This window comes from Danio aesculapii, chromosome 15 (assembly GCF_903798145.1).
Source record: "Danio aesculapii chromosome 15, fDanAes4.1, whole genome shotgun sequence".
Lineage (NCBI taxonomy): Eukaryota > Metazoa > Chordata > Actinopteri > Cypriniformes > Danionidae > Danio > Danio aesculapii.
The window spans coordinates 36,628,418-36,641,542 of NC_079449.1; the positions used below are offsets into that span (position 1 = coordinate 36,628,418).

Consider the following 13,125-nt stretch of genomic DNA (forward strand, 5'->3'; position numbering starts at 1 on the left):
AGCCTTGGTAAGCATATAAAACAGTTTTTATTTAAAAAAGTTTCATATGCTCACAGAAAGTGTATATAATTAATAAAAAAGCATACAAGCAAAAACAAAATTCAGTCCTACTAGCCCCACACTTTTGAATGGTTTCATGAGATTTACCTGTCCAGGCTTTTCAAATTACAATGGATTATTAGCAGCAAAGCTAATGATATCATTCATTTATATCTTTTCACATTTTACACAAAAAATTAAATATGCAGTACCTCAAATGCTTCACTCTGTATAGATTGATTCAAACTCCCACCCCAAGGTTTACTACATTCCAATTTTGAGATATTCTGTCCTTATCCAAAACATACTAAGAATATTTATAGTTAATTTAGGTCCATGCAGCTTTGCTATTGTAATAACTACAGTGATGTTTAAAGCTTTTAGCACTCGTGAGTAGATTGAGAAGAGTTTGTGTGAATGAGATATCATGCAATTCATAGATATTTCAATGAGTTCTTGCACAAATGCTCTTTGTGTTTCAGTGTTAAAGAAAAAGATGATGGAATTTTTAACAGTGTGGTTTGTGTGTTACCTCCAACCTTGGCTGTGCTGTAAGGTTGTTTGCACCTATGTCATTACGATGGAACTGTGAATCTCCTCTTTTATAGATTTTCAGTATTTAACTTGCTGCTACAGAGCTTTTCATTCATTTATTTGTAACAAATTTGACTGTATTTGAGATCATAGATGCTATCAGATGCTTGGTTATTAGTAGAGCTTTTCACATTTCATTGATTCTGAGATGTTCAAAATACATCACTATTCTCTCTTGAATCAATTCTGTGCTTAGTTTCTAAACTGCAAATGGTACTGTCTGTATGTCTGTATGTTTACAGACATTCTAGTTCCTTACAAACTCAACTTGAACCAAAAATAAGGATAATAAAGTTAGGAAGCAAATTAAGAGTGCTCATAGTGAGCTGTGTTTAATTTATTTTGTGACATAAAAGACAACGTAGCCTTATATGCACCAGCACTCTTCCACATGAGTGTTTTAGTGTATGGCTAAATAAACAAATATAGAATTTCAAGAGTTCACACTTAGCTGATGATTGATTATAAAGCATGTTTGGCATGCTGTCCCGGGAGAGAGCCCTGAGCTCATAAGATCCTCGAGCCCGGGGCTCCCACCTGTTGCAAGGCAGGAGGGGAGTTTGAGCTCTTGTAGATCTCGAGAACCCCCTTGCTGTAATAACTAAGGAACAGATAGTGATTGCTCTTGAGAGATAACTACATACTAGAAGCATGTCTATGGTGCTGATTTGGATTAGTCAATTAACTTAAGTTGCATGTTTTTGGACGGTGGGAGGAAACCGGGGAACCCTGGGGAAACCCACGTGAGCACGGGGAGAAAGTGCAAACTCCACACAGAAACATCTGATGGTTTGGTAAAGCCTGGAACCAGAGACATTCTTGCTGTGAGGCAACAGTGCTCAAGTGCTAAGCACTGGGCCACCATGTCACCCATCTAGGAAGGAGGAGGAGTAGGGGTGGAAGGGGGGATTCTTCAAAACGAAGATAGTGGTGTAATGAAACCCAGGGTATTTGTAGTAGTTTAGGAGTCGTCTGATTGGTGCATTGAGAATTGGATAATGCGGATTCAGTCGCTAGCAATCATAAGCATGTGATCCTCTCGAGATTAGTTTATAAATAAACTTTACATAGAAATAGAATATGCTCAAAATTGATTCATGAGAGAATAGTGGTGAATTTAGTGAATCTCGAAATTGATTTCTTAATGATTTTTTGCCACAGCTTTACTAAATATAACTCTAAAAAAGAGAAATGTTTCAAACTTGCAATCTATAGTGCTGTTTACACATGGTGTTAACGCGTTTTCTGTAATCTGATTACAAGTGGTCAGCCAACATACATCAGTGTAATTGACTCTGGTCTGTTGAAATATTAGAAGAAAAAAAATGCTCACCTGCAACTTGGCTTCACACACCACACACATATACGTAAGTAATTACTCAGGAAAACTGATGGAAAAGTTGCTAATATTTAATAAAAGTATATGCAGTGCTAAAAACTTGCACTAGCACCATGTCAAAATTAGAACAAGAACAACAACAAACTATTGAAGTGAGAAATACAATAGACAGCTGTGTTGACAAGTGGTTGTGTGAGTGGATTAAAAGATACCCACATGTCAATATTAGTATTTCTTATAATTTGTGGAGTGATAAAGATCAGACACTGGAGTGAATGTATGTGTGAATGTGCAAGCGTTGTGCACGTGTTCATACATGCAAACAAATTTTGCCATTTTGATGCAAAAAAATGCATAACAAAAGTGTAAGGGTGTTAATCGCAAGGTAGTATTGTTGTTATGCAGTTTTTATTAAGGGTGACAGTGTGAATCAGCAGCATATAAAGGTCCAGAATGAATTGCTAATATCAGTTAATAACAAGCAGTTTAAAACATGAAGCAAAGATAATGTAAGATTACTTAACCCAACATTTAGAGTTAGTGTGAAAGCCTGGTTGTAATGAAAAATATTATGATTTAATTTTTATTCATTTAAAAATAAAAATGTTTAACTTGAAGATCAGTTGTTTCAGCATTTTTTGGTTATTCATGCCAATTATAGCTTTGAACTTTCCTTATATGTACACATAGCTGCTTATGATGTTAGGCTTTTCTAACCTTTTATTTTAAAGTGATGACCTTTTCTAGTTTTGTATGAATTTTTACATGATGTGTCATGCACAGCATTTTGTCTAGCTTTGTTTTACAAATACTTGCCTTATTGTAATGTGTTGCAATGGGACTCTCTTTTTTTATGTTAAAGGACCCAATTTCCGGTATAGTTGTATTACTAAGCATATATATATATATATATATATATATATATATATATATATATATATATATATATATATATATATATATATATATATATATATATTTTTTTTTTTTTTTTTTTTTTTTTTATGTACGATGCTTTGACCATTTCATTATGTGAATTACATCATGTGAATATTCATCAAGGCATAACAGTCTTTTGTGTAGTGAATGAAATGCCAACTTTTGAGTTATATTCAAGTGGATATCTGTACATTTATTGTTTTTTACGTGTGATTTTGGTATATAAGTTGTGATGTCATATGTGATGCATTTATCATAAAGCCATGACTACAGTGATTCAGTATTGCTTATAAGCCATTTTCTTTCTGCAATTCTGTTCATGTAACTTGTTTTAATGTAGTAATACTCCACATATAGACTGCAAGTTAACACATTTATCCAAATAAACATGATTATGACACTATCTGTATTCTTACTGTAGGAAATAAGTACATATTTTTTACTTTTCTTTACAAAATAACTGAAATGTTACTACAAGTAAATTCAATTTTGTTGTTTTTTTTTTACATTTTATTTTGTTACATGAGAATGTTAGAATAAAACTTTACCATTATAAATGTACAATTACTTATGTATTAAATACCAATAATTATGCCAATAACTAATAATTATTATTAATTTACTAATTTACAAATGCATTAACTAATAAAAACAATGTTTTGAATATATAGTAAACTTTATTTTTTTCAATAGATGATACTCTGTGAAGTGCAGTATTGTACTTTTGTGTGTCACATTATGATTTGTTTAAATTTTAATTCTAAAATTAATATTGAATTTACAATCGGTTTGTATTTTCACACTATTATCCTTAAATGGAGACTTAAATGTCAATTGATTGTTGATTCTGTTTTTAACATGCATACAAATACTGTTGCACCGAATGACATTTTAGTAAAATGCACAGCTAAAATAAACTCTAGTAATAAAATGGTAATAATGGTTTGTGCAGCAACACTAATAAAAAGGTTTATGTTTATATCGGGAGCGAGCTCATAAATCACATAAAACTTCAATACCCAAGAGGGATTGCGGTGATCACGTGTTTACAATGACACGAAAGGAAAGCATGATGCAAAGCATTCAAAACGCAAAGCATGTTGTGTCGCTGTAAGAAGTTCACAAAACAGATATCGACAGAAATTAGATATAATCCGCTTTTAGGGAGAACAAACACCGAACGACATCTTTGATCACTTAACACACATTGCGAAACGATTTGGCATGCGCACAGCAGTATTTCTAAATAAAAACTTGAAATGTCAGAACTGAAAACATAAGAGACATTTCAAATCGTTACATTGTATCAACACAAACATCGTTTTTACTACATTTGTTTGAAAAGTTTTGCGTCATGGAGGAACAACAACGACGAGTCATCTGACGTCTTTCCTCGTTCCTCGTATGCAAATAACCCGCTTCATATCTCAAGATGATGACCAGTGACTGAAGTCATTCAGCCATGAGACTCGCCAGCTCTGCATTGCTCTTTCTTTTTTCATCTTCATCTTCAGCTGTAAAGCTCTGGCTCTCAAACCTCGGTTTTTAGGAAGAAACACGGACCAGAGCTTCTCTCATCACAGATCTGTCTCATACAACACTTTATATATTGATCAACAGGTAAGTGTCATTGCTTATCTCCCACAACCGTTTGTCTATATGGATAAAATAAAACTACATTTGTAATAGTTTAAATGCATGCCAAAACTGATTAGATACTGTTATTATAATGATATTCTCTTTCATTACCCACACAGTTTTTAGTTTTTGTGTATATGATCTGATAGTGATATAAATATTGCTAATTAATTTGAATCGATATGTAAAAATGTATTTATTAAAGTGTATCGATATGTTATTAATTACTAATTAGAATAGTAATAAAAAGTAAATAAAATAGTAAAGTTTACTAATACAATAAAATAAAACATTTTTTTGGATATTATTTTGTACAAAAATAAAATGTATAAAATAATAAAAAAATCGATTGATTTACACTATTGTTTTTTATATATCTTTATTGCTATTTAAACAATTTACTTTGTGCAAAGATGGTTTGCAATATATTGTTCTTGAAATAAGTTTAAAATATATACTGTATATTGATTAACTGAGGTAAAGATGGTTTTATATTCACACATTCCAGCATTCTCCTAAATAATATAGTTTCAGAAAAGTATTCTTTGCAAATTCTAAACGGAGAAATCATATTTCTCATAAATCATATAGCCAATAAATATCAAAGTGCAACATGGTTTTCAGTCAATTAAATATTGATAATGTTGTTTTGAAGTCATAGTTGTGATTTCAGACTAAATATTCAATGTGTTAAACAATATAGACACAAATTGTCACTGAAAGAATCTGAATGAGCTTTATTGCCAGGTATGTTCACACATACAAGGAATTTGTTTTCATGACAGAGCTTCCACAGTGCAACAGGATTACAGAGACAGGACAAAAAACAGATAATAAATATATTATAAAAAATAGAAGTATGTAGTGAATGCAAATTTACAAATTGACAAGTGTATGTACAGGTATATTACTATTTACATTGTTATATGTACAGCTGTTATGTTCAAATTTTCATGTAAAGTGTGTTGTTAAATAAGTGTATATGTGTATAAAAATGTATGGCAAGTAGTGATGTTGGTTCCACAATTATTATCATTAAGAATTCATGAGATGGATTGCCTGAGGGAAGAAACTGTTTCTGTGCCGGGCTGTACTGGTGCGCAGTGCTCTGTAGCGTCGACCAGAAGGTAAAAGTTCAAAGAGGTAGTGTGCTGGGTGTGAGGGGTCCAGAGTGATTTTGGCAGCGCTTTTGTTCGCTCTGGATAAGTATAGTTATTGGGGAGTAGGAAAGGTTGAGCCAGTGATTCGCTCAGCAGTCCGAACTATTCGACGTAGTCTTTGGAGATCGTATTTAGTAGCTGAGCTAAACCAGACAGTTATTGATGTGCAGATGACTGATTCAGTGATGGAGGTGTAGAACTGTTTCAGCAGCTCCTTTGGGAGGTTGAACTTCCTCAGCTGACGAAGAAAATACAGCCTCTATTGAGCTTTTTTGACAATGGAGTCAATGTGAGTGTCCCACTTCAGGTCCTGAGAGATGGTGGTGCCCAGAAACCTCAATGACTCCACTGCTGCCACATTCCTGTCCATGATGCTCAGTGGGGGGAGTCAACTCCTTAACCTCCTGTCTGTAAGCACACTCATCACCGTCCTGAATGAGGCTGATAAGTGTGGTGTCATCTGCAAACTTCAAGAGTTTAACAGGAATCTTTTGAAGTGCAGTCATTCGTGTACAGGGAGAAGAGCAGTGGGGAGAGAAAACACCCCTGGTGGGCGCCAGTGCTGATTGTGCGGAATGTGCGAATATAAAACTTAGGCAAGGCAAGTTTATTTATGTAGTACATTTCATACACAGTGGCAATTCAAAGTGCTTTACATAAACAAGATAAAAAAAAACCTTTACCTCAATTGTTGATTAAGCTTTCTTAAAGACCACAATAAAGGTTATACAGTACTTATTACTAATACCATTTTTTTCATGCTAATTTGTAATTTCATTTAATTGTTGCTTAAAATTCAACCATTAAAAAGATAACAAGATGTATACAATTTTTTTAAATACTTTAAGAAGAACACATTAAAATTAAATTGAAAATAAGTGACAGTAAAGCCATTTAAAATTTTCATTTAAAAAGGATCATCTGACACTGAAGTCTAAAGGATGCTGAAAAGGTAACTTTGCATCACAGAAATAAATTATGTCTGATCATATATTTAAATAGAAAAGCACTTTTTACATTGTAATACATTTTTATATTATTACTGGTTTTGTAGAATTTTTGATCAAATAATGGCAACTTAGAGGAACACTTCACCTTTTTTGAAAAAGGCTCATATAATTTGCTTGTTAAGTCTGACGTACAATGAAGCACTTGTTGGAAATATGAGAACCCAAGCCAGGAGAAATTCTTTATTGGGACGTGATTGTTATTTGCAATCAAACAACATCTCCAAGAAATCTTCCAGTGACAAGATTAGATTAAAAGTCTAAATTGAGTCTATCAAGTCTAACACAAGTCTGAAAGACAGAGTTGTCCTGTCCATTATATTTTTTTAGGATTGAGCAGTGGCTAAAGGTGGAGATGGCTAAACAAAGCATGCAAATGAAGTACTGGAGTCAGCAAGATAAATGCCGTTTCTCAGCCCTGAACTCATCAACATAATAGTAACCATTCACGTGTATAAGTTTTCATTTAATCAACCATTTGAGACTTTGCCCCATAGTCTGGAAGTGCATAAAAACAATAGTTAAATGTCTTCAAGACTTGGCCTGCTGTAGTTTTTGAATGAAATGAGATTTATTAAAAACCAAAGGATATAACTTTTCAGTTATATATTTATTATTGCTAATTTGGAACTAGATTATAAAACCTTTTATTCCAACACACTCTATCAATCTGTATAGGGAGGTTCAACAAATGATAATAATAAACATTTACAAAACACTGTAATACTTTCTGTAATACTTTAATACTCATAATATGTTTAGCCATGCCTAATATCAGATGGGCAGAAAGTGTTTATAAATATATATATATATATATATATATATATATATATATATATATATATATATATATATATATATATATATATATTGTTAAAACATTGACATATGTGATGCAGCAGGCTGTAGGGGATCAACCTACGTTTTAAGATCATTCAGGGATTTATTAGCTCATTTCAATGAACCAGATCTTGAAGATTCGAATCATTGATTCGACTCAATTGAGTCAGACTGAATCAGATTAAAAGATTCACACTTTATCTACCATTTGTCCTGCAAATAGAAGACATCGTATCTTACCAATCTTGTTAATATTATTTACGTGGCCAACAATAATAACATAACACCGTATTGGGTTACCTTTTAACTAACAAATTAATTCTAGTACTTCTTACAAGATCTTAGAATAACACCTGAGAAACCACAAAAGCAGAGATATGGCTTATCTTTAACTGCTTAAGATCAATCTGCACCAGATCAGCAAGAGACAACATTATTTTTTGGTACTTGCGCCCTTTTTGCCGAAGTCGAATTTCCCTCGCCGGCTGGCCTCGGGGAAACACAGTGCTCCTGATTGGCTGGTGGCTTCTGTGACGTCCTTGGGATTCCCTCGCTCGTGAGTGGGTCGTTCTGGGTTACCGAGGTGACGGACTGCTGAGAGTTGGTTTGCGGAAGTTCGTGCGGTTTCGGCGGTCCCGAAACTTAAGAGGTTTGCATGGAGTGTTCGTGGTGACCCAATCGCGTGGCGGCGCAGTGTCCGAGCAGGCGAACGAGGGCAGAAAGCAAAAGCATGTGCAAGCCAGCTAATGCAAAAAGCAAAGTTTCTTTGTTGCAGGGTGTTTTTAAGTGACCTGGTTTGGTCCATCCCCATGGCACTGTCTCCCAAAGAGCAGTTGCCATGAAGGGCGGGGCCACGCCCCGTACCATCATAGAAAGGGTTAATAATTAACAGACTGCATGTAGAATTCTCGTGGTAAGTTTTGTGACTATATCACATCAAAGGTTACACAACAAATACTGTTTGTGCTACTAGTTTTTTTATTTACACCAATGTATTGCAAATGTCACTAGCTTTTGTTCAATACCAGACATCATACATTTCAGACACATACAGATCATTTTAATCTGCAATAAGGGTTAAAACAACACAATAATTAACCTGGTTGGTTGGAATAAACATAGCATATGAGGAAAACCATGGCATATTATTCAAAGATACATCTGCCTTAGTTTTGACAATTTAAAAGTTTGTCTTTTATTCGTATGCATTATTTTCTCTTTGTCTCTACGAAATTGTATATCTGGCAGGATGTGCCCGAGGCGAGCACATGACCATGTAGCTGAGTCATTCAAAAGTCTCGTGAGGCCATTCCCGCTTAAAATCCTGTAAAGCCCCATTGTTTAAGTTTATTAGTCATTTACTAGTTAGCTGAAGGATACCAGAACATCTGCAGCCAAAGTATTGAATCTGCAATTCAAGTCAATGGTGCTCTGTGATCGTGATGGTATAAGCCCTCAAGCCAGTTAAATGACAGACAATTTGGCACCTAGTTTCTGAGGTTTCAGATTTAACTCGTGCTGTTCACTGCGACAGGCCATGAGTTACTACATCCCCCTTTGATTGGCGATGTTCCCGGGTGTGAACATTGGCAGGCACTGGAACAAACAGGCAGAAGCAGAGAGAACAGGCAAACACAAGACACAAACAACATCATCACTAACTGAATCTTGTTGTGGGGTTTAGGCACTTTGGAATGCTCGGGTTAGCAACACTTAAGGTGTAGAAGAGCATAGTTTAGTATGATCAGAATTCAGGCTTCTAGGACTAACCAAGGTATTGAAGGTTCAATGAAGGTGTATAGGCATTATCTCAATCAGTAAAGAATTCAAATTTTGGTCAGCGTTATCGCATCTAAGTATGCGCAAGATGTGGGGCGTGCACATTTGAACAACTTTTGGATGGCCTTTACTCACTCGTGGAGGAAGAAGGCAAGTGTCAAAGTGAACATATACCCTACGATGCTGTTTTGACGAGAGTCAAAACCAATAAATTTAATTCTTTACCTTCAATCCTCTTTTTGGTTCTGGATTGAAAATGAAGAAATGTGGTTAACAAAACTTTTGAGTTTTCGCCTAAGACATGTCGTCAGACAGGTGCTACAACATTAAATTATCAATACAGCGATCACACCTTTAGGGCATTGATCCGTGAGGCTTGGTGAAAGGAGTCCATCCCAATTCTGAGCTCTGGACTTAAACATCATCTGTGGGGGTTCCCTGATGAGGCAAGAGAAATGAATTGAAAGACATAGAGAGAGAAAAAGAAAACAACACTGAGACATAAGGACATTGAGTAAGGGTAGCATAACAAACAAGTGTCACATATGTGTAATAGCTCCTCTCTACTAGAGATTGTTCCTAGCAGTGCAGTGGAGGGGAGAGTGTATGTGTTGGGTTTAGGAAACATAGCTAGGGCTAGGTGACTTCCTAAAATGACAAAAACAGGTTAGCGTTATATTAAGAGTTTAGAATAGTGGGTCTGTGTCAGCAGGTTGGATCTTCCCCCTTTCTGGTCACTTGGAGTTGAGGGACTGGAGTTGGCATGGCACAGGTAGGATTTGGATTGATTCTGAGTTCAGTGGAGTGGCAAACGACCAAGACGGCACTCTTAGGAGTTGGAAGGGTTTCATCCACAAGTGTTTGTGTGATGCAGTGGTGACCTGAGGCATCAGGTGTTGAGTTAGCGTCTAACTCTGGTGTTCAAGTACAGTCTATTGAGTCTTTTACATTTCTCTGTAAGTGAGGTGAAGAGGTGCTGTTTTGTGAGGTCGTTGCTTGTCAGGCAGAATCAGGTTTTCCTTTCCTTTCCCACTTCCGATCCTCTTCCCTTCGTTGGATGAACTCTTTCAGGATCATTTTCATCAGTTCCTGAGGGTCAAAACATGGTGATGTTTTTCCTTCTGGAGGTTCAGTTGGAGCTCGATCAGCGTGGAATCTTTGTGAGTTCTTTCGTTGACCTCTTGGGCTGGTTGTGTCAAGGTGGTGTTGCTTTACCTTGGAGGTACCACTGGATTCCCACGAGCTTGTCCCCCTTTGGTTTGCAAATGAGGTGGACCTGTTCCACGGTCTCTCCCGGTGACGTTCAGGTGAGTGTTGTCGTCCATACAGTCCTTTCAAGCTGCTGTTCCACTGTTTAGGTCTGGTATCAGCATGACTGTCTCGTTGTCTATGGTAAGACGACACATTCCACTCACTGGGAGGTAGTTTAGCATTGTCTGGGCCTTGGGCACCCTCAAGGGCCAGATCTTGACTTTGGGTGTTGAAGTCATAAACAGCAGGGATTTTGGCAGTCTTTTCTGAAGACGTCCTTTGTTTGACGTAGGCTTTATGTGCCAAATCTCGTAATTGCTGAGTGTTCATCGTGTGGGGGCATGTAAGAACCCCAAGATGGTGGCTTACCCCAGGATGAAGGTTTCTCAGGAAGAGAATTTTGAAGTTCAGGTCCTCTTCCATCTCAGGTTCATTGAAGGTGCCGAAGTAGGCTCGTCTGAGTCTGCTATAGTAGGCTTGAGAAGACCCATGGCAACCTTGTTTCGTCTCCAGGGCAGCTACAAGTCCTTGTTCAGACTCGATGTCATCAAACTCTCTGATGAGGGCTTCTCGGAGCAGGAGGTAGTCAGTCTTTGTGTGAGCAGACTGACGGTCCAGGAAGCTGCGTACTTCAGGGCTGGAGGTTGCTCGGAGCAAATACAGTCTATCTTTGTCAGTGACATTGAGTCTCATTTCCAAGTGAAAGTCAATGTCTTGCAGATAGGCGTGAACATCTTGGCTGCCTGGCAAATTCGGCGTGAACTTGCCCAGGTTCTTGACTAGCTTGTCAAGGTCTCTAAGGTCCAGGCCACATGGTGATACATGGCAGGCTGGAAGAGAGGGAGCTGGTGAGGGTTTTGGCAGTGAACTCTCAGCTTTCTCACTGTGTGTCAGTTCATGTGCATGCTTGAGTTCATCTTTAATGCTGTTGGACTCTTCTTTGATGTAGTCCAGCTGCTGCGTTAGTCGTCTGATCTCATGTCTAGCTTCACTCAGGTGAGTTTCGAAGACTTTGGTTCTGCTGTCCTTGTCTTTAGAGTCAGCATTTACCTCTTCCAGTCGCTGTTCGACATACTCAAGCTTGTTAGCAACGTCAGCATGGTCGGCTTTGGCTTGTTCCATTTCTTGGGTGGTGGCGGCTAGAGTCTCTTGAAGTTTATCGATCTCCTCTTTGGCAGCTTGATCAGTCTCATCTGGCTGTTCCGGTCGTTCCTGAGCCTCCAGTTCTAGCTGGTTGATGTGGGATTGCATATGTGTCAGCTTGTGCTGGAGCTGGGTGGAATGCCTGTCACTCAGCTTGAGGGTGGCAATGAGGACGTGACTCAGAGTACCTGTGATCTTGGCTAGGTCTTTGTGATTGTAGCTTTTGCTTGGGTCTTGCGTCATAAGGCTGTTTAGGTTCTCATCCAGCTGGTCCTGTGTCAGATGCTGTAGCGTTTCGGCGGCCTTAGGGAGGAGGCTGTCCGTTGCAACACTTAGCCATGCTTCTAGGTCCTTCCAGTGGCCAACAGGGTCTTTGGGGCGAGCCATGTTTTGCAGCAGTTAGGGGGAAGACCTAAAACTGACACAGACCTAGGGGGGAGAGAGAGAGAAAAGAACAAAAACAAAACAAAAACAAATAGCAAACAAAGAGTGTCAGGGTGTAATGTCAGGTATGAGCTACTGTTGAGTGTGGAATAAACAGGTGGGTGTTGTTCTCTGTGACTGTGATCCTCTGGGGGGCGTGCATCTAACTTGTAGTCTCTGTGGGGACAGTCAGTAAACACACACAGTTAGGACAGCTAGAGAACAGAGGAAGAGAGCAAGACTGATAAGGAGTAGAGTGATAATTGGCTGCTTCCAGGTTCCTATAGAGAACGATTCCTTTAGCTTTTGTCAAGCATGTGAAAGGAGGCTTCACGGCTGGAAGTTAGAAATGGGGAGCTCTAAACACTAGGACTGTGACTGTTATTAAATTTCCTTCGCTGTGAAAGAAAGTACAATAACAATGACAGTATTGGTTTCTTACGCATTAGGATTGACACCATACACCAAGTAGACCACTTTTGGATGCGAATCTGAAATTGAATTTGAAAACACCTGTCTTCTGGTTGACTCGTTTCGTCCTTGATTGGGTAGCGTCCTATGGCGAGAAAGGGTAGAGAGAAAGTCAGATAATTTTAACATAAAATGTTTAAGTTTCACAAACATCTGTTAAGTGTTTCTAACGTTCTCTGCTTTCATGATTCACATAGGTACAATCTCAAAAGGGCAACGGTAGTCAACTCGGAAGAAGACAGTTAGAGGAAAGAATAGAAAGTGAAGCGAGTTTTCAAATTACAAAGTTGACAAAGTGGTGGCACTGTTGAGTCAATACATCAAAAGGGGTTGGTTTAATGTGTTATCAAGATAACTAATTGGAGGCTACTGCTCTGGTATGCTAGGTTATGTGATGACTTGAGTTCAGTTGCAGCTACTTACAGGCTAAACTGTCCCATTGCATCAACCAGACACCAGGGGAGCACTGTCCTGTGAGGTAATTTAATACCTGAAGGATAAC

At 37.6% G+C, this 13,125-nt stretch overlaps 2 protein-coding genes across 3 annotated transcripts in view; one reads left to right on the top strand and one right to left on the bottom strand.

The window, feature by feature from the left end:
• The first annotated feature begins 3,980 nt into the window (after window positions 1-3,980).
• Window positions 3,981-13,125, top strand: part of prcp (prolylcarboxypeptidase (angiotensinase C)) — an 82,318-nt gene continuing 73,173 nt past the window's right edge. Inside the window, exon 1 of one of the 2 annotated variants that reach the window (XM_056473348.1) lies at window positions 3,981-4,531. The gene's annotated coding sequence lies outside the window, so the exon portion shown is untranslated. The remainder of the gene's footprint in view (window positions 4,532-13,125) is intronic. The other variant, XM_056473349.1, reaches the window with a different exon arrangement.
• LOC130241515 (uncharacterized) lies at window positions 8,548-13,084 on the bottom strand. Its single transcript, XM_056473346.1, has one exon. The coding sequence runs from the start codon at window positions 12,114-12,116 to the stop codon at window positions 10,335-10,337; it is 1,782 nt and encodes a 593-aa protein (XP_056329321.1). The 5' UTR covers window positions 12,117-13,084; the 3' UTR covers window positions 8,548-10,334.

Coding starts and splice junctions, on each gene's coding strand:
- LOC130241515 (XM_056473346.1), bottom strand. CDS start 12,116: ATGGCTCGCCCCAAAGACCCTGTTGGCCACTGGAAGGACCTAGAAGCA.